Source organism: Myotis nattereri (assembly GCF_964212035.1).
Source record: "Myotis nattereri genome assembly, chromosome: 15".
Lineage (NCBI taxonomy): Eukaryota > Metazoa > Chordata > Mammalia > Chiroptera > Vespertilionidae > Myotis > Myotis nattereri.
Genome location: NC_138090.1, coordinates 18,538,412 through 18,565,747, shown reverse-complemented (window position 1 = coordinate 18,565,747; position 27,336 = coordinate 18,538,412). Strand labels below are relative to the sequence as shown.

Below are 27,336 nucleotides of genomic sequence, written 5' to 3'. Positions count from 1 at the left end.
CAAGTTTACCATTAGTCTATCTGGGGTGGAAAAACAGCAGAAGTCAGGAACAGAGTTGTTTTATTAGAGATTCTTTAGCTTACAAGAAATGCTCAAGGTTCATGTGTTTGGGTGACTCTGTTATTTTTGGTTTATCTCAGAGTGTAGTGTTTCTTATTGTTTGTTTTTCTTCTCTGACTGTGGCATGTGATGTGTGTGCCCCCTTATTCAAAAGGATGCAGGGCACGGAGTCAGCCTCGCTCTACAGTTCCTCCTTGTGGTCAAGTCTCTGCCTGGAAGGTCAGAGATTTAACCACAAAAATTTGCTTAGCAATTTTGTGATTCAGCATCATTAATTTAATGCTTTGCTTTATTTTCATAGGCACGCTCGTCTTTTTGGTATGGTTAGCAAAACTAAAACCATACATACACTAAGGCTTGAAAGTTAACTACTCTCTTGAGATTTGTAAAACCTCCAGGGTTGTACTTGATGTTTCTGTGCCAGAAGTGGTTTTCTTGTTTCTTCATTTTATTTTATTTTATTTTTTTTACCAACATGGGCTTCTTTTTTTTTTTTATTGCTCAAAGTATTACAAAGAGTATTACATATGTCTCCTCCCCCCTCCCCGCCCCCCCTTGACATTCCCCCGGCCTCCCCTACCCCCCAGTGGCTTGTGTCCATTGGTTATGCTTATATGCATGCATACAAGTCCTTCAGTTGATCTCTTACCTCCCCCCTCCCGCCCCCAAAACCTCACTGGCCTTCCTGCTGTAGTTTGACAGTCTGTTCGAGGCAGCTCTGCCTCTGTATCTATTTTTGTTCATCAGTTTATAATGGTCTTTATTATCCATAAATGAGTGAGATCATGTGGTATTTTTCCTTCATTGACTGGCTTATTTCACTTAGCATAATGCTCTCCAGTTCCATCCATGCTGTTGCAAATGGTAAGAATTCCTTCTTTTCTACAGCAGCATAGTATTCCATTGTGTAGATGTACCACAGTTTTCTAATCCATTCATCTGCTGATGGGCACTTAGGTTGTTTCCAAATCTTAGCTATGGTAAATTGTGCTGCTATGAACATAGGGATGCATATATCCTTTCTGATTAGTGTTTCTGTTTTCTGGGATATATTCCTAGAAGTGAGATCACTGGGTCAAATGGGAATTCCATTTTTAACTTTTTGAGGAAACTCCATACTGTCTTCCATAGAGGCTGCACCAGTCTGCATTCCCACCAGCAGTGCACGAGTGTTCCGTTTTCTCCGCATCCTCTCCAGCACTTGTCGTTTGTTGATTTGTTGATGATAGCCATTCTGACAGGTGTGAGATGATGCCTCATTGTTGTTTTGATTTGCATTTCTCGGATGATTAGTGACTTTGAGCATGTTTTCATATGTCTCTTGGCTTTCTGAATGTCCTCTTTTGAAAAGTGTCTATTTAGGTCCTTTGCCCATTTTTTGATTGTATTGTTTTTCTTCCTTTTGTCAAGTTGTATGAGTTCCCTATAAATGTTGGAGATTTAACCCTTATCGGTGATAACATTGGCAAATATGTTCTCCCATGCAGTGGGCTTTCTTGTTGTTTTGTTGATGGTTTCTTTTGCTGTGCAGAAGCTTTTTATTTTGATGTAGTCCCATTTGTTTATTTTCTCTTTAGTTTCCAGTGTCCTAGGAGAGTATCAGTGAAGAAATTGCTTCGGCATATGTCTGAGATTTTGTTGCCTTTGAATTCCTCTAGTATTTTTATGGTTTCCCATCTTATATTTAAGTCCTTTATCCATTTTGAGTTTTTTTTGTGTATGGTTTAAGTTGGTGGTCTAGTTTCTTTTTTTTCTGTTTCTTCATTTTAGATTTGGATTTTTGTCCCCCGTCCCCTCCCGATCAGCTTGTCTCCCAAGCTCAGGAACCAGAAACCAACCAATTCACCTCTGCCTCTATCTTTGAGGTCCCCAAGTTTGTCATTGTTCATTGACATTTTTACTACATATGAGGCTGGGATCCCATAGGCAATAAAGCAGGTAATAGGCAAGGCCCACGTGTGAAACACAGTCCTTGTTCCTTACCTGTAGGTTTAGCTTATGAATCAAGTGAAGCTTTTGGCATGGTACTTACTTTTCCACTATATTCTGGTAAGAAGGAAGACAGTTATTACTGAATGTATGTAAATAACATAACTGTAAAAAGTAAAATAATTTAGAGGCACATTGTATAATATTCAACCATTATTCTTACTAATTTGTAGATAAGGATGAATATGTCATTTTCCCCCCTACACAATCATTTTCTTACATTTACCTGACAGTTTATTAACTTATAACTTGTGGTAATAATTTTCATTGTATTTTTAGTGTCTGAATTTTCTGCGATCAGCTGGAACAAGCATTGAATGAGTGTTTCAGTTCAGTTTGTAAATTGTTAACTGTAAAACGCTTGAATTAAGAAGATGGGAAATGATTTTTTTTTTAAAGGATTTTCTTATATAGCCATTAAAAATAGAACATTAACCACAATGAAACTGGTTTTTTCCTGATCTTGGTTTAAGCAGTCTATTTCAGAAAATTGCCTCAGACTGAGTCCTGGAAATCCAAGCACGGTCCTTTGGGTACATTCTGAGAGATGAGTGTCTGGCCACGGATCAAGGTCAGCTTTATTGAGAATCTGTACCCCCGAGGCTATTCGAGAACCTGGTTCTTTCCTTCTTGATTGAAACCTTTCTTATAGTTCTTCAGAAAACTTGCTTTCTGATCTGTAGCTTGTAGCTGGGCCTTTGGCAGTGGTAAGAGAAAAGCAGAAATCGCCTGTGGATGGGAGGACGGCATGGCTCTGATTAATGTATTATAATAACCACCTCTATCAGAGAAAACCATAGAGAAGACCTCTGGCCACATGTAACTCCATCACTGATTGCCTTGAGAATAAGAATTTGTTATGAACATGAGGACTTTGTCAGATCTCCAGGGTCCTCCCATTTATCCCGTCAGTGATATGTTATAATTGTCACCAACTGTTGAATATATTTAAACCTAGAAGCAAAATCATTTTTTTAAAAAAAGGATTAATTTTGTTAATTGTCATACCAATCTTTGTTTCTAACCTGAAAAGTATACAACTGAAATGTATTCAGAGTAACAGTATTTTAGTTGTGGATAATTAACCCAGGGAGGTGGAACTTCTCTTTCACTTGCTAGCATGGTGGACTTGCTAGCATGAAATCATTGTATTGAGCTAATTAAAAATCTGGAGAATGCCAAGCCTATCTAATATTTCAAGTTTCCCTTCTTTTACAAGTTGATGGAGTAAGTTATAGTTTACCTTATGGCCATCTGGGAAATCCAAAAGCAGTTTAGATGGAAAAGACATCTTAACAGTTTTATAAGTTTGAACATGGGGCCTGGATTTGGCAAAAAAGAGTTGTCAGAAGAAACAAGAATTATTGCATGCTATGCCTTTATAGTTACACTCTCCCCAACCCCCAACTTCTGGCAACCATGGATCTGTTCTCCATCATTATAGTTTTGTGTTTTGCAAATGTTATTAAAATGGAATCATGTAGTATGTAACTTTTTGAGGCTGGCTTCTTTCTTTCTTTCTTTTTTTTTTTTTTAAAAATATATTTTATTGATTTTTACAGAGAGGAAGGGAGAGAGATAGAGAGTTAGAAACATCGATGGTAGAGAAACATCGATCAGCTGCCTCCTGCACATCTCCCACTGGGGATGTGCCCGCAACCCAGGTGCATGCCCTCGACCGGAATCGAACCTGGGACCCCTCAATCCGCAGGCCGACGCTCTATCCACTGAGCCAAACCGGTTTCGGTGAGGCTGGCTTCTTTCATTCAGCATAACATCTTTAAGATTTGTCCAAGTAATTTGAAGAATCAATAGTTCTGTCCTGGCCTGTGTTGCTCAGTGGTTAGAGTGTTGGCCTGTGCATTTAAGGGTCATGGGTTTGATATCCTGTGAAGGGCACATATCTAGGTTCCAGGTTTGATCCCCAGCCCTGGTTGGGGCATGTGCAGGAGGCAACTAATCGATTTGTGTCTCTCTCACATCGATGTTTCTCTCCCTCTTTCCCTCCCTTCTACTCTCTCTAAAAATCAATGGAAAAAAATATAGTCAAGTAAGGATTAATTTAAAAAAAACCCAATAGTTCTTATACTTTTATCTGTTGAGTAATAATCCATTGTATGGATAGACTACAATTTATTATCTCTTGACCCATTGGATAACATTTGGGCTGTTTCCAGTTTTGGGTCATTGTAAATAGAGCTGCTATAACCATGCATGTATAGATTTTTTTGTGTGTGAATAGAAATTTTCAGTTTTCTAGGATAAATACATAGAAGTGGGATCACTGGGTCTTATGGTAGGTGTGCATTTAACTTTTAAAGAAACTGCAAAACTGTTTTCCAGAGTGGCTTCTGTCTGTTTTTGAAAATAATTTCTTAATACCCCAATAGTTCAGAGTTTCATTGTTGGTCCTCCTGCCATGGTGCTTTGCTCTTTTCCGCTCTCATGACGAGTGCTGCACTTCCAAGTGTATTTGCCTCTCCATTGTAAGCACAGGTATCATCTCTAAGGGAGAGTTTGTATCTGGCTCACTTTTGTATAACTGCAGCTTCAAGTCCCACACCTTCCACGTAGGTGTGGGCGAATGAGTGGGTTGTTGGGCACGCAGATAGTTGCATAGCCACCTTTTTCCTGTGTGACCTTGGGCAAGTTCCATGGGTTAGTAATTTTAGCTTCTCCGTTTGCAAAAGAGATTGATAACACTCATTATATGGTTGTTGTAAAGATTTAATGGGATAAAAACTTAAAAGCTCTAAACATTTGTCTGAAATGCAATAAGTAGTCAGAACATTGCAGCTATTATTGTTAGTTAAATTGCTCTACTTGTGAAAGTGATAGAGGGTGAAAACATGTCACTCTTACCTTTCAGCTAGGAATGTTGTCTAACAGGCAGGCTGACAGTGATCTGCCCCAGTGTGGTCCTCGTGAAGTCCGAAAATTCTCTTGTAATGGTTATGAGTGTGAACAGGTTTTCTTTGTGTCTCTGTAACAGTAGCATGGCCGTGCGGCTGACTGAAATGCGCTATTGAAATGTATCTTTAGAGCAGCAGTCGCCAGCCTTTCGGACCTCACGGACCACCAGTGGTCTGCAGACCACCGATTGGCGACCGCTGGTTTAGAGGACAAAACAATGAGTTCAAAGGCTGTTCGTATTTCAATAGTTGAGTTTTTTAATGGCATTTATTTCACAAATTATCTTTCTTTCTTTCTTCCAGTTCTGGGATTACCGCCAGCCTCGGAAATACCTCAATATTCTCCCTTGCCAGGTGCCTGTCTGGAAGGCCAGATACACTGTGAGTGTGACACCTGTCTCGTGTTGGGAAACTTCCATCTTGGTGTTCCAGACTCTTGATGAGGCAGTTTTCTCTTTCTGTCTTGATTTAGGGGTGGGTCAAAGGTGGTCATGCTGGTATAAAAGATGTTATCCACTGAAAAATGTACCCTTGGGCCCTGGCCAGTGTGGCTCAGTTGGTTGGTACGCCATTCCATATACCAGAAAGTGGCAGGTTCGATTCCCAGTCAGGGCACATACCAGGTTGTGGGTTCCATCCCCGGTCAGGGCGTACAGGAGGCAGTTGACCAGTGTTCCTCGCGCACATTGATGTCTCTCTCTAACATTGATGTTTCTCTCTCCCTCTCTCTCTCCAATTAAAAATAATTTTTAAAAATTTAAAAATTTACCCTTGGAATTTTGGGTAAGAATCTGTACTAGAATTACTAACCAAAGCTAGACTGAGAAGCTAGGTAGTGGGAAGGTGGTCACTAGAAGCAGGGGAAGAGGGTCAGATGGAAGCAGAGGGTGGAGAGACTTGTGGTCAGTGGATTGTGATGGAAAGAACTCTGGCTTTAGATTCAGAAGACCTGGGTTTTGGGCCCAGCAATGCCACTTAATTCCCTCCCCCCCATCTTTATTGAGCTATAATTGATATATAATATTGTGCAAGTTCAAGTTGCACAACATGTTAATTTGATACACTTATATGTTGCACAACGATTATCACCGTAGCATTAGCTAACACCTCCATCACATAATTACCATTTCTTTTTTGTGATGAGAACATGCAAGATTTACTCTCTTAGCAACTTTCAAGTATGTAATGGGGTGTTACTAACTTTAATCACTCTGTTGTACATTGGATCCCTAGAATGTAATCATTTTATAACCGGAAGTTTGTACCCTCTGACCAACTTTCCTCTTCTTCCCCTCTCCTCAGCCCTGTAATTGATATTTTACTTGGTGTTTCTATGAGTTCAGTCTTTTTAGATTCTACATATAAGTGATGTCATACAGTATTTGTCTTTCTCTGACTTACTTTACTTAGCATAATGCCCTCAAGGTTCATCCACATTGTGGTAAATGGCAGCATTTCCTTCTTTCTCATGGCTGAGTAATATTCCATTGTGTGTGTGTGTGTGTGTGTGTGTGTGTGTGTGTGTGTGTGTCACATTTTTATTATTCACCATTGATAGACACTTCGGTTTCCATATTTTGGTTTGTGAATAATGCCGCAATAAGATATTTAATATTTGTATGGCCTTTGGCAAGCCATTTGGTATTTTTGAGCAATAGTTATCTCCTTTGTAAAATACGAATAATAATTTTTACAATGCCTTCCTTTTTTATTGTGGTAAAATTCACCATTTTAAAATGTGCAATTCAATGGCATTTAGTATATGCACAATATGCCTTCCTTTTGAAAAATCATATATGAAAATGTTTTATAAATCATAAAGTACCATGAATATAGGGAGTAGGCTATTATCAACATTCCAACAATTATTTCATTGCCACATTGGTAGCTACTGATCAGAGGTAATGTATTTCTCTTTGTGTCACTTCGAATAGGGAGGATAGGGATGGATAAAGGTACTTTTATACATTAGGCTGTTACCCTGGGGCATTGTGGAGCATAGAGGATAATTGGGTATTAAGTGGCTTTTGCATTGTTAGCAGCAGATGTTGACAACAACAGATGTTGTTCTTTTTTCCCAATAGTTTATTGATTTTTTTAGAGAGAGAGGAAGGGAGAGGGAGAGAGAGATTGCCCTTGGCCAGGAATCGACTCGGCAACCTCCTCCTGGTGTGCAGGATGACAACCCAACTAACTAGGTCACACCAGTCAAGGCAGATGTTGTTCTTTTTTCTTTTCTTTCTTTCTTTTTTTAATGTATCTTTATTGATTTCAGAGACAAGGGAGAGGAAGAGTTAGATAGAAACATTAATGATCAGAGAGAATCATTGATTGGCTGCCTCCTGCATGCCCCCTACTGGGGATCAAGCCCTCATCCTGGGCATGTGCCTTTGACCGGAATCAAACCTGGGACCCTTCAGTCCACAGGTCGACGCTCTATCCACTGAGCCAAACCAGCTAGGGCAGATGTTGTTCTTATGAATAGAAATACTTCTCTGGATTAATATGTTTGTTTTTTTAAAAAAAACCAAACAGAGAAGTCTAGAAGTGCTGCCAGGAGGGGAGGTAGAGATAAATGTGCTCTAGGTAATGGTGGTTTATTCCCTAAAGACCAGTGTCTAATCATCAAACAAATGGGCCCCTTAGCTGCCTAGCAGATTGGGTGTTGATAAGTAAAATCTGTCAGACCTCAAACTAACTGGGAGGTTTTTTTGAATAGCTGTAGTATTTGGGGGCAGTGGGAAGATTGTGGTTCACATGGATGGTATGCCCGTGGTGCATTTCCTCGAGACAGGAATTGTGCTTGCTGCTCTGGCCTTTTCCCCAGCGTGCCTTGCATGCTCACTCTGGGAAAGTGCTCAGTAACTCATGAAGGAGCTCAGGGAGAGTAGGTAGGATACGAAACAGTGTGTTCCTGTGTGCAACAGTCAGAGCCATATTTTAGAATATTTTCAAAGTTCTTCAAGTATTTGGCTTAGCTTTATTTTATTTTATTAAATATATTTTTATTGATTTCAGAGAGGAAGGGAGAGGGAGAGAGAGATAGAAACATCAATGACGAGAAAGAATCATTGATCGGCTGCCTTCTACACGCCCCCTACTGGGGGTTGAGCCCGCAACCTGGGTATGTGCCCTTGACTAGAATCAAACCTGGGACCCTTCAGTCCACAGGCCAACACTCTATCCACTGAGCCAAACCAGCTAGGGCGAGGCTTAGCTTTATTTATTTATTTTTTTCACTTGCTCTGGTTCCTTCCAGAAGCAAAGAAAAGTAGATGTGATGGTCAACTTATGATATTTGGAAAAATTTTCCCTAGATGGGTTGGGACCTTCCATCATCCAATTTATTTTAGCAAACAATTGCTACTTTGTTACTGAAGACTCAGCTGATTCTCCCTGGTATCATCACCTGCTTTTCCCTTTCTTGCCCTAGCCTTTCAGCAATGGATTAGTCACTGTGATGGTCCCCCAGCTGCGGAGGGAGAATAGTCTCCTCTTGTGGAATGTCTTTGACTTGAACACCCCTGTCCATACCTTTGTGGGGCACGATGACGTGGTGCTGGAGTTCCAGTGGAGGAAGCAGAAGGAAGGTGAGTGGGAGAGAAGACGGCCGCCTGATTTCCTTCTGAGCCCTGTTCCACAGCAGCTCAGTCAGGGTTGGCTGTGTGATCCAATGAGGAGGATGCAGAAGCAGGGCTGGCTTTAGGAATCGGTCAGGGTCCACCACCTTTAATCGTAGATAGGCAAAGGGTGTGCGGGCTGTGATTCTTCTCCTAAGTTTCCTCCTCTTCTCTTCTGTTGCGTGGAGCCTCTCTCCTGTGTGGGAAAGATCTATAAGAAATGGATAGACTTGCTGTGGGATCATTTCTAGGGCTGCAAACTCTGGGGTCACTACCTTCAGAAGCCTCTGGCAGTTGCCCCTTGCTACTCTGCCGATGAGGGAGACCCGAGGTCATCACTGCCCCTCACAAATTCCCAGTCTCATCACAAACACATAGTGGTATTTTAACTGCTCGTCCCCTTGACGATAAGTTTGGTCAAATGACATGCTTTGAACATGAAACATGAAACATGAAACATGAAACATAGTGTGGTCTCTTTTGGGTTGAAGTATTAACAGCCAGTGTGCAAATTACACACTCTCATTGCTTCTGCCACAAAGCTGGCAAGACTTCGGATGGAGCCGCTCCCATCAGAAATGAGGAGGAGGTAGAGATAGAGAGTAAGCATAAAATCCTTCCTTTAAGCTACTGAGATTTGGGGTTGTTTGTGATTGCACCTTAATTAGTCAGCCCTCACTAATGCCTGGTCAGAATTACAGTGGGAGTCAGGCAGCCCTTGGCCTCAGTTCCTCCATCAACTCACCATGCAAATTTAGTTGCAGCCTCTCTCTCTCTCTCTTTTTTTTTTAATATATATTTTTATTAATTTAGAGAGGAAGGGAGAGGGAGAGAGAGAAAGAAACATCAGTGATGAGAGAGAATCACTGGCATGTGCCTTTGACTGGAATAGAACCTGGGACCCTTCAGTCCGCAGGCTGCCACTCTCTCCACTCAGCCAAACTGGCCAAGGCGCAGCCTCTTTTCTTGAGATCTTCCTGCCATGCTCTCTAAATATTGTACAGAATAGAAGTATATTTCTTGGTTTTTCCATATCACAGAAGGAAAGCCAGGTAGTGCAGTGCTGTGACTTGTCCAGAGCCCAGAAAAGGGCTCTGGTAGACCTGGGTTTAGAGCAGGCAACTTCTTACCCCAGCATATTTGTGACTCTTCCAGGATGGTTTTTGAAAGGATTCTCTTAATCATCCTCTTAATTTTCCCGTATTTATTTCTGTAATCTCTCTTGCTTCTAGAAACATGAGGCTCCATGACTTTGGCTTTCAACGTATTCTCTTGCATTTTGCCATAGTGAACAGATGATGTGGTTTCCCCACTGTCTGGCCGAGAGAGGTTGGACCTATAATTTTGGATTGAAATAAAGTTATCTATGTCTATATGCCAGAAGGGTGAATTGTATAAATTGGGACTGTCTAGTAGTGAAGAAGTTTTTTAAACATTTATTTTTATTTTATTATTTTTGTTAATCCTCACTGGAGGTTATTTTTCCATTGATTTTTAAGGAGAGTGGAAGAGAGAGGGAAAGATAGAGATAAATACCGATGTGAGAGAAACACATCAATTGGTTGTCTCCTGCATGAGCTCTGACAAGGGCCTGGGCCAGGGAGAAGCCTACAACCCAGGTACGTGCCCTTGACCGTAATCGAACCTGGGACCCTTTGGCCCACAGGCTGACGCTCTATCCACTGAGCCAAACCAGCTAGGGCCAGTAGTGAAATTTTGAATGTAAGTTATAGGGTGTTTTTTTTATTATTATTCATTTTTATTGTGAAATATATCACCCATCCATAAAATTGCATAAAACACATACAGTTTAAAAAAATAAAGTGAAAATCTATGTAACTATAACCAAGGTCAAGAAAAGAACATTGTTAGAACCCCAAAAGCTTTCTGATCACAATACTCTCTCTTCTCCCAGAGGTAAACACTATCCTAATGCTTATGATAGTGATTTCTGGTTTTATCTTTTTAGTTTACCACCTATTTTTTTCATTTCTCAAAATAGTTTAGGTTTGCTTGTTGTTGAAACTTTTGTGAATATAATCATCCTTTATGTATTCTTGTATTTTACTTTTTATTTTTATGGCTATGTTTTAGTTTTTGTTGTTGTTTTTAAGAATGGTATATTGATTTCTAGAGAGAGGAAGGGAGAGAGAGAGAAACATCAATTTGAGAGCATAACATCTATCGGCTGCCCTAACTGGGGAATTGAACCGGCAACCTTTCAGTGCAATGGATGACACCCAACCTACTGAATCACACTGGCCAGGGCTGTCTTGTTAGATTTAAACAGGGATATATCGAAACGTTGTTTGAAGGCAATGACAGAGAAGGAACTTTTGTCCCTCACTCACCCAATTAATTTGGATAGCTTGTGTTCTTTGTTTCCTCAGTTTCCCCATCTGTAAAATGAGGGAATTGGTGAAATTACTTCTAAGTTCTTTGCTCTCTGAAGATGCCATGAAGCAGATTCTAGATACGACATAATTTCCCTGAAATGTCCTGACCTTTCATAAAGCTCTTTCATAAAGCACCCTGAGCCTTTCAGAATAATTTTCCTTTGACCTGACCTGACGTGAAAATATAATTCATTCAACTCAAAACATTAAAGATTTATTATTCATTTTATAAAGAGATGCATGCACCGCTTTTCCAAAAAATTATTTTAAATAGTAAGATGCCATGATGCATTTAAATCAATTCATTTTACAAAAATTGTATTCATCCCCGGCTCCTCTGGAGCATATAAAAGAAGAACATTTGTGGAGGTGAAAGTTTAATGTGGCATTAAACTCCAGTATCACTCTTCACCTGCTAATTTGCTAGTTATTTATTATTTCACCTCATTTAAGTTTCTGCTCAAATGTGACTTCCTCAGGGAGTCCTGTCTAAAAATAGCTTCCCTATCAGTTTCTCTCCTCTATTTTTTTTTTTTTAATAACACTGTCACTACTGACATTTTATTACATATTTATTAGTTTGTTTATTTCCACTACTGGGACGTAAGATCTATAATGTCAGAGGTTATTGTATTCATGTTGTAGTGGCTATAACAGTTCATAAATATTTATTAAATGGATGGATGGATGAATGAATGAATGAATGAATCTCACTCCATTGCAACCTGTAGCAAAATTGATGTTTAATTCAGAAAATTTTCCAGGACTTTTATTTGGTGATTTCTAGGGTCCAAGGACTACCAACTGGTTACGTGGTCACGGGACCAGACCTTAAGAATGTGGCGGGTGGATTCCCAGATGCAGAGGGTATGTATTCGTTGCTGTTGTGGAGGAATGTAACCAGATACACTAGATCAGTGATGGCGAACCTTTTGAGCTCGGCGTGTCAGCATTTTGAAAAACCCTAACTTAACTCTGGTGCCTTGTCACATATAGAAATTTTTTGATATTTGCAACCATAGTAAAACAAAGACTTATATTTTTGATATTTATTTTATATACTTAAATGCCATTTAACAAAGAAAAATCAACCAAAAAAAATGAGTTCATGTGTCACCTCTGACACGCGTGACATAGGTTCGCCATCACTGCGCTAGAAACTTAAAAAAAATACAAAATTTGGTATTTGTGGAAATTAGAGGATACATGATAGATATTTGATACGTGCTTGCTGGTAGGCCAAGTGGCTGTGTATGCCACAGTGAGCTCTGAGGTCTTCAAGAGCCAACTTCAGTATTCAGCACTTAAAGGCTGAAGAACCTCTGCATGTCTTTTCTTCTCCTGCCTGGTCTAAGAGGGTGTGGGCAGCATACTGAGCAAATGGCCCATGGGCTTCATTTCTTTTTCTTTTCAGTGGGCTAGGAAATTTACCCTTGCACTCTGAAGTGTTCAGAGCCCTCTACGTCCATCAGTGATACCTGTTCTATGAAGCCTTTTCCAGTTTTTGCCCCATGAACGATATCTGTTTCTTATATGGTCCACATTGGAAGCGGGTATGAACTGCTTTGCTCTGCCTCATCTCAGTGCTCTGACTTCCATTCAGTGGCTACATTTCTTGAGGTCTGGGACCATGTCTCACTTGTATTCCTCCCCCACAGCACTCTGTACAGAGTGGATAGAAAACGGTGGGTAAAATTTGCTTAGTACGAAGTCATTCTTGAGCATTTTCATTAATTATCAACTTATTGTCTTTCAAATCTATTTTTCTCCAAAAAGTATCATTTGCTCTAATGCTCTGAAGGTTATTATATTTTGGAGGTTAGCTGAATAACTCCATCAAGGCTTAGAATTAAAAATAATGTTTTCTGCCGAAACCGGTTTGGCTCAGTGGATAGAGCGTCGGCCTGCGGACTGAAGGGTCCCGGGTTCGATTCCGGTCAAGGGCATGTGCCTGGGTTGCGGGCATATGCCCAGTGGGAGATGTGCAGGAGGCAGCTGATCGGTGTTTCTCTCTCATCGATGTTTCTAACTCTCTATCTCTCTCCCTTCCTCTCTGTAAAAAATCAATAAAAAAATATATTTAAAATAAAATAAAAAAAATAATGTTTTCTGAGGCTTGCATAAACTACGAACAGGATGAAAAAATTCCATGGTAGAATAATAGAGTCTATTCTCCTGTGTATTTAACCAGGGAGAGTTGGCGATGGATAAAACCTGTTTTGATTTTATCAGTTTTTGTCTGACATCTCTATCCTTTGTGATTCCCATTTTTTTAAAAAATTGATTTTTAGAGAGGGAGGAAGGGAAGGGGGAGAGAGAGAGAGAGAGAAACATCTATGTGAGAATGAAACATGGATCAAATGCCTCCTGCAGGCCCCATATGGCTGGGACGGGGCGGGGGAGTCTGAAACTCAGGCATATGCCCTGACCAGGAATCGAATTGGCAACCTTTTGGTGCACAGGACGACACCCAACCAACTGAGCCACACCAGCCAGGGCTGTGATTCCCATTTTTAGGTGAGAACTCTAACCCAACATGCTGACATTTCCACTGACTTCTCTGGACCCGGATCTTCTACCCTTTGTTGCAGCTTTGTGCAAATGACATATTAGATGGTGTTGATGAGTTCATCGAGAGCATTTCTCTTCTGCCGGAACCAGAGAAGACCCTTCACACGCAGGACACAGATCACCAGCACAGTTTAAGCCATGGAGAGGAAGAAGGTAATTGGTCAAACTGATGTTTTATGTGAGGTGCCCTCTGCGCATTTCAGAGTTGTAGAACTGCTCTCTGACTCAGTGCCACAGATGTTTGCCCACAATTGAACCTCTCTCCCTTATAGTCTTAAAGGAAGATGCCCCAAGCAGTCTCCTGGAAGAGAAGAAATCAGATCAACCGGGACTGCCTCAGACTCTGCAGCAGGAGTTCTCCCTGATCAATGTGCAGATCCGGAATGTCAACGTGGAGGTGCTCCAAGTCTAATGAATTGTCTCATGCTCTCGATGGCAGTTGGTGGGAGAGGGGTCTATTTCAGCTAAGATTTCAGCTAGCAGATAGCTTTGCTGCTTTAACAAATAAGTCTCTCTGCTTACTTTTTTTATTTCCTGGGTTTTCTAAAGAAATTGATATTTTGCAAATGCAGATTATTTTTCTAACCATATTACTGTCTCATAAGATGACCTAAGGGATAAACTGATGCTCATGTGCCTTAAAATCTTAGATGCTCCAACACCTCCTTTACTGTATGTGAAGATACTTAGATCTGGGAAGGCTTAGTGACTTGACTCAAGTTACTGGTGAAGTTAATGACAGAACTGAGTTTGGAAGCCAAGCCTCTGACTCTCCAGGGCTTTTTGTGCTTTGCTGTCCAATCTTCCCTTAAAGCCGGCCATGTCCTTGGTGATTCAGAGTCATAGTAAGAAGGTGACCAAACCTCTCTGTTCACTTCACACATGGAGAGGTTTACTTTTTTTTTTTTTTGGCAGCTGTTCTTTGCTTCAGGGAATTGAGTCTCTCTCTATAAAGGAGTTTCAAAACTTGATTAGTTTTTCTTTTGCCCAGATTCAGTTAATAGTAGGCATGGATATGTACACTTACATAATTATCCCATTCGGTGTTTAAAACAACTCTGCAGCAAGTGCTTTTATCCCCACTTTTCTGATGAGGAAAAGGAGACACTAAGAGATGACTTGTCCAAGGTCAGCTGCTGTTTGGTGGAAGAGATTTAATATCTGTCTCCAGCCCTAGCTGGTTTGGCTCAGTGGATAGAACGTCGGCCTGTGGACTGAAGGGTCCTGGGTTTGATTCCGGTCAAGGGCGCATGCCTGGGTTGCAGACTCGGTCCCCAGTAGTGGGTGTGCAGGAAGCAGCCCATCAATAATTCTCTCTCATCATTGATGTTTCTGTCTCTCTCTCCCTCTCCCTTCTTCTCTGAAATCAATAAAAATATATAAAAAAATATTTTAAAAAATATCTGTCTCCAGATTTCCCACGTGTTTGGCTCTTTTCACTGTGCTCCACGTGTCTTCTCTAGTTGGCAGCACAGGCAAACGAAAGAGAGAGAGGGTTCCTAGGTTAACTGGCTATCAGTTTATACACCTCTGTCCCAGCTGGAAACAGTGTGGATACCTGGTGATCGAGTTTAAGAAGGAAATCTTAATTCTTTTCCCAGGAGTGCTCTTTAAAAATTATTGGGATATAATTCACATACCATATTTACCCTTTTAAAGTGTATAATTTAGTGCTTCTTAATATAGTCACAAAGTTGGGCAATTATAACCACTGTCTAATTCCAGAGCATTTTCATCATCCCCAAAGAAGTCATATATCCCCAGTTACTCTCATTTTCCTCTCTCCCTAGCCCACGGCAACTACTAATCAGTCCATTTTTATGGATTTTCCAAGGAGTACTTTTTAAATTGAGTCAAGTATTTAACTTTTTCCTGCTTTATTTTCCTTTCTCAAAATAAATATGTTTCAGCCTACCTACAACTTTTAGGATGAAGCTTTTTAAAATCAGAATACTTTGCACTTATTAAAGTGGTGCTAAAATTAATGAGTTGTCCAAATCTTCCAAATCAGTTTGTTTTTGGAATTCTGCCTTTATCTTTGGAGATTTCAGGAACTAGGAGCATTCAGTTAGCTGATTTAAAATATATTTTTGTTGATTTCAGAGAGGAAGGGAGAGGGAAAGAGAGATAGAAACATCAATGATGAGAGAGAATCATTGATTGGCTGCTTCCTGCACACCCCTCCTGGGGATTGAGCCCACAACCTGGGCATGTGCCTTTGATGGGAATCGAACACAGAACCCTTTAGTCCATAGGCCAACACTCTATCCACTGAGCCAAACCAGCTATGGCCAGTTAGCTGATTTAAATCCCTTTGCACCTAAAGACCCTTCCTGGTTAGTCTCCAAAGCAGTTGTTGATTTGTCTCTTGCAGATGGACGCAGCAGATAGGAGTTGCACAGTGTCTGTGCACTGTAGCAACCATCGTGTCAAGATGCTGGTGAAGTTCCCGGCACAGTATCCAAACAATGCCGCCCCTTCCTTCCAGTTTATCAACCCCACGACCATCACGTCCACGATGAAAGCGAAGCTGCTAAAGGTTGGGATCTGTGTTCACATATTCTCCTTGATGTTTGTATGAGAGCTCTGCTCCTGAGCATGAGTAGTGAAGTTGAATGAAAATACCAGCTGATAAGATTTGGAAGTCGTCTGTCCTGACATACTGCAGTGTTAACACTTGCTATTCATTTTGTGTAGAAAACATTAGAGCAGTGGTTCTTGACCTTTTTGGATCATGGACACCCTTTGAAAGTCTATTGAAAACTATGGACCCTTTCCAGAAAAATCTGCACAAATATTGCATATAATTTTAGAGATATTGTCTATGAAATAATATGAAGCTCTATGATTGCATTTAATCTGCTCAGAGATCTCATTAAAACTATGTATTACTCCCAGATTAAAAACCTTGCAATACAGTTTTCATTTATCTGGAAACAATAGGCAAGGTGTATTCTGAAGATAAAATATATTTTGTAATCAGAAAAAAATGTGTAAGGTCATTTAAAAAAATCCATTCCAAATGATAGCTATTGTAAATTGTGCTGCTATGAACGTAGGGGTGCATATATCCTTTCTGATTGGTATTTCTGTTTTCTTGGGATATATACCTAGAAGTCGTATTACTGATGGCAGTCCCATTTTTAGTTTAGTAAAAAAGAAGGAATTCTTAATGTTTGCAACAGCATGGATGGAACTGGAGAGCATTATGCTAAGCGAAATAAGCCAGTCAGAGAAAGATAAATATCACATGATCTCACTCATTTATGGAATATAATGAACATCATAAACTGATGAACAGAAATAGATACAAAGACAAAGAAGCATCGAACAGACTGTCAAACTACAGTGGGAAGGCAGGGGAGGGTTGGGGTTGGATAAGAGATCAACCAAAGGACTTATATGCATGCGTATAACCAATGGACACAGACACTGGAGGGAGGAGGGGTTGGGGGTAGGGAGTGAGGGCATGTGCTGGGGGGTAGAGGAGGCCGGGGGGAGGTCAATGGGGGAAAAAGGAGACTCATGTACTACTATTTGTAATATTTTAAACAATAAAAAATTTTAAAAAATCCATTCCATAAAAAGAGATAGTGCCATCCTCAAATGAGGCAGCTGGCTGCACAGGTGAGTGTGTGAAGGATGGCCGTGCCTGAGTGGAGGAGGGACAGCCTGGCGGCTGGTCTTCACCCTGCATGTGCAGAAACTCGGTTTGTTCGTTCACACCGAGCAAATCAGGCAGAATTCCCATGAGGAAGCCCCATGAGCTGGGGATGATATACCTTTTGCAGTGTGAGCAGCATCACATAATAAAGTAACTGAGATGTCCTGACAAAACCAAGTTGACCTGAATACTGTTCACCTTTTGCCTAGTTTATTTCATATGCACTTAATCTATCTTCTTGGAGTATGACCTATAGTAAAACATTTTTATTTTATTTTGCAATTAGAGTTTTTATTCAATATTATTTTTAATTTCAGGTATACAGCATAATGGTTACACAGTCATGCATTTGCAAAGTTATTCTCCCCAATATTTCTAGTACCCACTTGGCATCAGACCTAGTTATGCAATTAAGAAAATTTTCAAGTGTCATAAGGACCTTTGAAATGCTAATTACTCAGACTTTGTGGTATTTGACATTTTGTACTTGGAATTTGAATATTTCATTGTCTCATTTGGACATGTAAAAAAGACTTCTGGTATAAAAATGATAGAATTAGAAAATGTTCTTAAAGGTTGAATTCAGTGCTGTCCAGTAGAAATATGATGCATGCCACGTGTAATTTTAAACTAAAATTAAAAGGTTAATTAATTCAGTAATATTTTTATTTAATCCCATATATTTAAAGAATTATCAGAGCAACATGTAGTCAGTATGAAAATGAAAATTATTGAGGTAGTTTACATTTTTTTCTTTTTGGTACTAAGTCTTCAACATTCGGTATGAATTGTATACTTATGGCACACCTCAGTTCATACAGCCACATTCCAGCTGCTCGTACCCCCATGTGGGTAACGACTTCCATATCGGACAGTGCTAGTCCAGTTTACATGCCTGTCTTCAGTATGTGTATGTCAGCTTACATGCACAGCATTTGCCTTAAAATGATGGGATTTATATTTTTAACGAACCAAAAACTTTCCCTAAAGTGAAATCTGTTCTCCTGGCTTATTATATGTATCACTCAGAGCCATTTTCAGTTCAGCCAGCGGGTGTTCCTTGTAAGGTACTGAGATTTCTCATGGAGGGGGGTAAGGCAGGGGATGAGGAAAGGAGTTGAATGTTCACTAAAGAACATTCATGCCATTACTAGAAATGCACCCTCTAAAACCAGCATGTGTGCCTGCCTCAGGAAAGGGCTTCTGAAAGCGGGTTCAGAAATGAGTCTTCTCTCCGAGCCTCTAGAGAAGGTGGAAAGTCGTAATTTGTGTGGGAAGCCTCAGGCACAGCCGTGCTCCGGTTTCCCTGCTCTTCACTGCCTCCGACTGCTTTGAAGAATGTTGCTATTATTGACTGTGTTTTGTGCCTTTTCCAGATCCTGAAAGACACTTCCCTGCAAAAAGTGAAACGCAACCAGAGTTGTTTGGAGCCCTGCCTGCGCCAGCTCGTCTCCTGTCTGGAGTCTTTCGTGGTGAGATTCTTATACCAACCTGTGCTTTGGTGTTTTGTATAATTTCTTCCTCCCTGGGCACCTGATTTTGTAATAATGTATCTTTATTTTGTAATTCAGCTTTGAGACAGGTTGTGGTTTTTAGTCTGTTGACTTTTAAATTTCAGAATCAAGAGGACAGTGCTTCCAGCAACCCCTTTGCGCTCCCAAACTCCGTCACCCCACCCTTGCCAACGTTTGCCCGGGTGACCACCGCCTATGGGTCGTACCAGGATGCCAATATTCCCTTTCCTAGGACCTCGGGGGCCAGGTTCTGTGGAGCAGGTTGGTCTTTTTTTGGTTCTCTGATTCTAGATTTTGGGAGAGCAGTTTTTCTTTGTTTTTATTTTCTGAGAACTCAAACAAACTTCTATCATAGTGTAATATGGTCTGATGCCAGATTGGCGTCTGTGGACAAATCCTACGAATGTTCACCAGAATTACAGTCTTGAGAGTGTGAATTTGGGTCTCACTCAGAGTCCTGATTCTTAACAGGGGACAGGTCCCCTGACCAGGCAATATAAAATACCTGTGATAACTTTTTCCAAACTACACACATCCCGTCTCCTGGGTCCTGACCTTTGTCCTTGTTAAGTATGGCTGCGGTCATGAGCCTTTGCACCTCATGGAAATGTGTCCCGTCCTTCGGATATATTGAAATAGACAAAAGATTGACCAATGCTGCCTTAGGATTTCCCATGTCCGGCTCATTGACCTTAATGTGCACATGTGATGTTTCCTTTGTCAGGCTATCTGGTGTATTTCACAAGGCCCATGACGATGCATCGAGCAGTATCCCCGACAGAACCTACTCCGAGGTGAGTCTGGGAGATACAGCTGTAAGCTACATTCATGAAGTGGGCAGACATCTGGGAATGACCTTTGAGTTTGTCTTTAGATAATTTATTTTATCTTCAGTAAATATCTATTATAAGTTTATTTGAGAAAGATCAGATTCATTAAATTGCAACTAAGCTGAGATTTCTACTATGAAGTTACAACCAAACCACTACAAGGAGTAGTTTAATGAAAGCTGTTGTCTAAACAAGGCAAGTTTCTTTTATTATTATTATTATTTTTAATCCTCACCGGAGGATATTTTTTCCATTGATTTCTAGAAAGAGTAGAAGGGAGGGAGGAGGAGGGGAGAGAGAGAGAGAGAAACATTGATGTGAGAGAGACACTTCAATTGGTTGCCTCCCATATGCGTCCCTACTATAGCTGTGGAACCTGCAAACGAGGTACATGCCCTTGACTGGGAATCGAACCCAAGACCTCTCGGTCCCAGGACAGCTGCTCTAACCACAGAGCCACACTGACCAGGGAAATAAGGAAGTTTTAAATTAAAATATGAAAGCTCTTCTTTTTTCCCATGTCCTGGGGAAAGCCACTGTTAACAATTTAATGTGTATTCTGTTTAGTCTTCATTATTTTTCTTCCTTTTTTCTTCTTGAGAGGCAGTCTACTGTAGCAAGTGGGAACATGGACTTCAGAGCCAAACTGCTGGATCCAAATCTTGGCCCTGTAGTTATATGACCCTTGGACTGTGCTTGATTTTCCTTAACAATAACTTGGGGGTGATAATGGCATCTACCTCCTTTACTTACTGTGGAGGTTAAAGGAGTTAATCCTTATAAAGCATTTAGAACACTGCCTGGGACATAGGGAGTGTTCTAACTGCGTTTCTTATTATTACTGCTTTAAAAGGAAAAGTTTCATTTAACAGTTTTATTGAGATATAATTCATACAGTATACAGTTGACCCATTTAAAGTGTATAATTGAGTGATTTTTAGTATATTCACAAATATGTGCAGTCATCACTACAGTCACATTCTAGACCATTTTCATTATCTCAGAAAGAAACTTTATATCCCCTTAGCTACCACCTCTCCTCTATTCTTCCACCCCTGGGCAAACTCTAATCTACTTTCTGTCTATCAATGTACCTATTCTGGACATTTCATATAAATGAAATCATATAGTATATGGTCCTTTGTGACTGGCTTCTTTCATTTGGTGTAATGTTTTAAGGAATACACACACACACACACACACACACACACATACACTCCACATTTTATTTATTCATTCATCAGTCAGTGGGCATTTGGGTTATTTCTACTTTTTGGCTACTATGAATAATGCTGCTGTGAACATTGGTATATGAGTTTTTTTGTGGACATATGTTTTCACTTTTCTTGGGTATTACCTAGGAATGGAATTGCTAGATCATATTGTAAAGTTTTTTTTCTTAATTAATACACTTTATCATTTAGAGCCATTTTAGATTCATAGCAAAACTGAATGGAAGTTATTGAGTTCCGGTATACTCCCTCCCCGCCCTCCCTCCCCCCCACCCACTCATACAACATCCCCCATACTACTGGTTTTTAAAACTTAAATATGTTATATACTATAGACTTCTGTGGTGATCATAACTTCTAAATCCTTCTACAAACACCTGGATACATTGGTGTAACATATTAGCATACTTATGAATGAATAGCTGAGCTAACAAGAAGGGAAGGAGATTGAACCAGGTGTGTGGGCAGGTGCCGCTGCTGTCCAGGGAGTTTGCCAGTCTCCTCAGTAACCCAGGCAGATGAGACATTGGTCCCACAAAAACTAGGAGTTAAGAGCTAGAGACCCTTATATTATACTGGGTTCCTTATTTGAAAGGTTCGACTAGAAAATAATCACCTCCTCTCTAAGAAAAGCAAGAATATCTGGACCTGAACTTTGGATCAGAGGGGAAAATGTTCCTAATTAGAATGTTTTTTTATTTTTATTATTTTTTTTTTATTGCTTAAAGTATTACAAAGAGTATTACATATGTCTCCTTTTTCCCCGCCGCCCTTGACTATCCCCTGGCCTCCCCTACCCCCCAGTGTCTTATGTCCATTGGTTATGCTTATATGCATGCATACAAGTCCTTCGGTTGATCTCTTACCCACCCCCCTCCTACCCCCTCATCCTCCCCGGCCTTCCTGCTGTAGTTTGACAGTCTGTTCGAGGCAGCTCTGCCTCTGTATCTATTTTTGTTCATAAGTTTATGATGGTCTTTATTATCCAGAAATGAGTGAGATCATGTGATATTTTTCCTTCATTGACTGGCTTATTTCACTTAGCATAATGCTCTCCAGTTCCATCCATGCCATTGCAAATGGTAAGAGTTCCTTCTTTTTTACAGCAGCATAGTATTCCATCGTGTAGATGTACCACAGTTTTCTAATCCATTCATCTACAGATGGGCACCTAGGCTGTTTCCAGATCTTAGGTATGGTGAATTGTGCTGCTATGAACATAGGGGTGCATATATCCTTTCTGACTGGTGTTTCTGGTTTCTTGGGATATATTCCTAGAAGTGGGATCACAGGGTCAAATGGGAGTTCCACTTTTAGTTTTTTGAGGAAACTCCATACTGTCTTCCATGGTGTAGAATGTTTTTCATACTAACAGTATTTTATTGACCAGCACCCAAATCAAGAACCAGCGCATTGCCCTCACCCGAAAAGTTCCCTGGTCCCTGTGCCCAGCGGAAACCACTCCTCTTATTGCCATCCTTGTAGTTGAGTTTTGCCTGTGCTTGAATTTCACCTAAATGGACTCATGTAGCATGTACTATTTTATGTCTGGCTTATTTCGCTGAACTTATTTTGCTTTTGAAATTGATCCTCATTGTTGCATGTATCCATAGGTTCCTTGTATGAAAATAAAACAGTTCATTCCTACTCCTATTGATGAACATTTGGATTATTTCCAGTTTGGAACTATCTTAGTGTAGACCTACAAATACAAGTCTTTTTATGGATGTGCGTATTAATTTCTCTACCCAAGGAGTCAAATCCCTGGATCATAGGATAGGTGTATGTTTAATTTTATTAGAATTGCCAAAAAGTCTATTCCCAGGGGTTGTACCGTTTTATACTCTTTGCCAGCAATGTTTCAGAGTTCTGGTTGCTCCACATCCTCTCCAAAACTTGGTCTTTTCAGTTGTTTTTACTTCAGCCGTTGTGGTAGGTGTGTAGTATAGTGGTTTTAATTTGCACAACTCTGGCGATGACTGATGATGTTGAGCCACTTTTGTGTGCTAATTGACCATTTGGGTATCTTTTATGATGTGCTTTTATTTTGCCCAGTTTTTGGACTGTTTCTATTATTTATCTGTGGTAGTTTTCATTTTGGTTGCAAATCCTTTGCTAGATATATTGATTTTCTTCTAACCTGTGGCTTGTTTTCTCCCTCCTCAGTGATTATTGATAAACAGCATTTTTAATTTTGATGAAGTCTGCACCATCACTTTTTAAAATATTATAGTTAGTTCTTTTGTGTCTGCCTGAAAAAATCTATGCCTATCCCAAGGTCATGAAACTATTCTGTGTTTTTTCCCCCCCAAAATTTAAAATTCCTTATTATAGTCTGTAATCGATTTCAAATTAATTTTGTGTATGATATGAGGTAGGAGTCAAAGTTTTTTTGTTTTTTTCTAGTAGTAATATATCATTGTCCCAGCACCATTTATGGAAACGATTTTTCTTTTCTCATTCTGAATTGATACCTTAGTTGAAAATTAATTGGTCATGTGTTTGTGGATTTATTTCTGGACTCCTTTTTCTCTTAATCTATTGGTCTCTCCTTATACCAACACTACACTCTTGATGTAGCTTTCCATAGTAAGTTTTCCAGTCTGGTAGTGTAAATCCTCCAAGTGTACTATTTTTATTCAGGATTGTTTTGGCTATTCCAGGTCTTTTACATTTCTATAAAAGATGCAGTCAGCTTATTGGTTTCTATGATAAAGCTCAAATCTTGATTGGAATTGTGTTGACTCAGTCAATTAATTTGGAGGAAATTGTTATCTTAGTAATATGTAATCTTCCAATCCACTAATGTGGTATAATTCTCTGTTGTTTTGGGTCTTTAATTTCTCTTAGCAATATTTTGTATTTCCTTTTTTTTTAAACCATTTATCCCCCCCTGTATCCTCCTCTACCTCCCCCAATCCTCCTACCCCCCGAAATCATCACACTGTTGTCCGTGTCCAGGAGTTTCTCTTTTTTTCCTTTTGCTCAAACCCTCCAACCCCTCTAGCTCCCCTGAGAGCTGTCAGCCTGCTCTCTATGAGTCTGTCTCTATAATACTTTGTGTTTTCAATGCACATTTTTTTCACTAAATTTGTTTCTGGGTATTTGATGGGTTTTGATGCTATTGTAAATGAAATTTTAAAAATGTTTATTTTCCAAATATTTGTGTCTAATATATAGAAAAAGAGTAGATTTCTTTTTTGTTTTGTTTTGTTAATCCTCACCCAAGGATATTTTTCAGGAAAGGAGGGGGAGACAGAGAGAGAGAGAAAGATGGATGTGGGAAATATACATCAATTGGTTGCTTCCTGCATGTGCCCCAATGGGCTGGGGCTTGAACCTGCAACCCAGGTACATGTCCTTGACCGGGAATCAAACCCAAGACCCTTCGGTGTGCGGGCAAACATTCTAACCACTGAACAACACCAGCCCGGCATAGTAGATTTTTATAGATTGACCTTGTATCTAAACTCACTTATTAGTTTTAGTAGTTTGTAGAGTCCTTTGAATTTCCTATGTATGTAATCAGAAACATTCTCTGCTTCTGCAGATAAGGTATTTTTCAGTCCTGAAAGTTCTGTTTAATTCATTTTTGGAGACTCCATTTCCCCCCCATCTTATCCGTCTTTTCCTCTTGGTTTCATCAAGTGCTAAGAACGGCACTGCTTAAAAGGATGGAAAGATTGAAGCCAGTATGGATAACGCTGCATTTTCAACCACAGGTCTCTCTCGGCCTTGTCTGCTTACCATACTGGTTTGATTGCGCCAATGAAGATCCGCACAGAGGCCCCTGGGAACCTTCGTTTGTACAGTGGGAGCCCCACCCGCAGTGAGAAAGAGCAGGTCTCCGTCAGCTCCTTCTACTACAAGGAGCGGGTAAGCAGCAGAGCCTCGGCCTTTGATTCCTAGCCCTTCCCTGGATTCTTGTCCTTTGTCTCCCTGCTTGCCACGCACAGCAGCTAAATTAGCAATCCCCTGTAGACTTTCACTGTCATAATTAGTTTGTTAGAGGAAGACCATTGTTTTGTGCCTTTCCATTGGCTTTACCTACTAAAATTGAATCTGGGAGGATCTCCCCACTTAATCCTATTCTTGTAATCCCCATTCATTAAGTTGATCATTCTTTCAGATAGAATAATTGAGCTTCAGATATTCCTTGGTCTTCTGATGTCCATCAACAAATTAAGGGGTATTTCTGAGGGCTTGGGGTCTTGCTGTAATTGCAACTTCATATCTGTGAGAAGTTTTAAAGTTAATTTCTAAGAGGTTTTATAGTTTTTATAAGTCTACACTGAAGTACCCATTTGAGTGGACCAGTTTATATAAAAATCGCTTGCACCTGGCCTTATGTTCCTGGGTTCTTAAGGAACTCATCGTCCCTAAGGTAGCTATTAAGCTGTCAGAAGCCTTTAGTGACGACAATGTAGAGAGTGTGGGCAGAGCGTAGGAAGGACTCTGAGAACTCTTTCTTGTCAGATTGAGCATCTGGTTTAAACCAGCTTTTACTTGACATGATGTTTTAAACAGAGTTACCACTGAGCTACTCACAAACTCAGTCCTGTGGGATTCTTTGCTGTTGTCCTCCACTAATGAGGAAATGATGGATCAACCATAATTTAACATTTTTAAATTGGATTATTTAAAATAAACCAATTTCTAGCAAGTGTTAGAGGTGTCATCACTCTGATTGCAGCTGGACTATCTAACATTCCTGGTTCTCACTGATAGTTGGCCGTCTCTGACTTTGTCCTCTGAAATGAGTGGCAGGAACCGATGCTTGAGACAAGACCAGACTCGGGCAAAGCCATTCACTTGAGTAGAGACCATGATTGTTTTTGTTGCCTTTCTGGCCAACTTTCTTTGCATCTCTGCTGGAATGAATCCCCCTGGCTGTCACAGACCTTCTTGGGACACCATATCTTCCCAAATCTTTTACAGTGAAAAAAATTATTTTAAATGCAAGCTAGCTGGTAACTGTCTAGATGATTTGATAAACTTAGTTGGAACTAAGGCATTTTTTAATTGACATCATGGTTGGATAAATATGGGAATTTTCTTTAGCATTAGAGCCAGGTTGAGAGATCTTTTAGTTGAATCATGTCATATGCAGCTCATGCTTGGATTCTGTGGGCAAAACACACAGACTAGTACTTTTGACTCTGTGACGGTGTGTAAAGGCCATGTCAAGTCAAAGTAACCCCAGTTCCAAGTTGGGATTTCTCCTGATGTGGAAGCATTTGTAATGCCCACACTCATGTGTTGGATGGTCTGGCCTCTTTTACTACAAACACCACAATCACAGAGGGACCAAAGGAAGGATCGTGATATTTCAGTTTGGGGTCGTTCCCACTGTGCTGCTTCTCTACAGAAAATGGGCTATGATCATCCCCGAGGATGACATAGTAAGTGATCTTTCAGATTTATTTCAGATAGCAAGTAAAATGGGAGAGACCCTTTTATTATAATTGTATATGAAACTTTTATATTGCTGTTTAACCTATGTGTAGAAAAGTTCACAAATCATAAGCATCTAATCCAGTGAATTAACAGTCATACTGGCCAGGAAATAGAAAATTACAAGAACCCCAGAATCCCTGGGGAAGGAAGGCACATTCCAATGGATGACATAAAGTAGTTATGAGGTTAAAACATATGAAATGGATGCTATTTGACCATTTTTGACCTTAAAGAAAAATTTCAATTGGTTCAACATAATATGTTAAAATAGGCAAGTCAGTTATTTTGTGATGAATCTGAAATAAATTCATCTCTCCTTAAAGCTTATTCATGTCCATCCCATTTACATGGGCAAAGGGGGAGGATTAAAGAAATGAGATACAGCCATGATATTGTCCATAGGCCTTCTTATCTTCCTTATGGACAGCAATACGGTTCTGTGCCTTAAGGAGTATTTTCTGATTCTCAGGTGTCTAATTTCTTGGGTTAAATAATAGCACTTTCATTACTTTGGTTCTGGAAATGATTCAGTTTACTAAATTTTTGTGTTTTTATTTTCATCCCAGATCTTTCGTCTACATATTTCTGTTCTCTTTTAGATCTCTATCCCTGAGATTTTTAAAAGGCATTTAAAAAATATTTTTATTAATTTTAAAGAGGAAGGGAAAAGGAGAGAGAGGGACAGAAACATCAGTGATGAGAGAGAATCATTGATTGACTGCCTCCTGTCCTCCCTCTACTGGAGACCAAGCCTGCAACCCAGGCATGTGCCCTTACCGGCAATGGAACTGTGACCTGGTTTATAGGTTGACCCTCAGCCACTGAGCCTCACCGGTTGGGCTGTTTTTGTGATTTTAACCTGCCCGACTTAGGTTGTGTTATATTCAGCCAAATGTTCTCCAGATGGAATTCCAAGGTTGCTCCTAAAAATTAAAAAAAGTGAGACATTAAAAAAAATGTATATTTTTTATTGATTTCAGAAAGGAAGGGAGATGGAGATAGAAATACCAATGATGGGAGAACTATTGATTGGCTGCCTCCGCATGCCCCACACCAGGGATTGAGCCCGAAACCTGGGCATGTGCCCCGAT

At 40.1% G+C, this 27,336-nt stretch overlaps 1 protein-coding gene across 2 annotated transcripts in view; it reads left to right on the top strand.

The window, feature by feature from the left end:
- The window catches only part of WDR59 (WD repeat domain 59), a 69,162-nt gene that overhangs the window by 22,165 nt on the left and 19,661 nt on the right, over nucleotides 1–27,336 (top strand). For both annotated transcript variants that reach the window (XM_081108088.1, XM_081108087.1), the window contains exons 9-18: nucleotides 5,265–5,342; nucleotides 8,395–8,551; nucleotides 11,765–11,844; nucleotides 13,569–13,701; nucleotides 13,821–13,945; nucleotides 15,923–16,087; nucleotides 18,589–18,684; nucleotides 18,831–18,987; nucleotides 19,451–19,520; nucleotides 24,511–24,664. In XM_081108088.1, coding sequence (XP_080964214.1) covers nucleotides 5,265–5,342; nucleotides 8,395–8,551; nucleotides 11,765–11,844; nucleotides 13,569–13,701; nucleotides 13,821–13,945; nucleotides 15,923–16,087; nucleotides 18,589–18,684; nucleotides 18,831–18,987; nucleotides 19,451–19,520; nucleotides 24,511–24,664 — 1,215 coding nt within the window. The remainder of the gene's footprint in view (nucleotides 1–5,264; nucleotides 5,343–8,394; nucleotides 8,552–11,764; nucleotides 11,845–13,568; nucleotides 13,702–13,820; nucleotides 13,946–15,922; nucleotides 16,088–18,588; nucleotides 18,685–18,830; nucleotides 18,988–19,450; nucleotides 19,521–24,510; nucleotides 24,665–27,336) is intronic.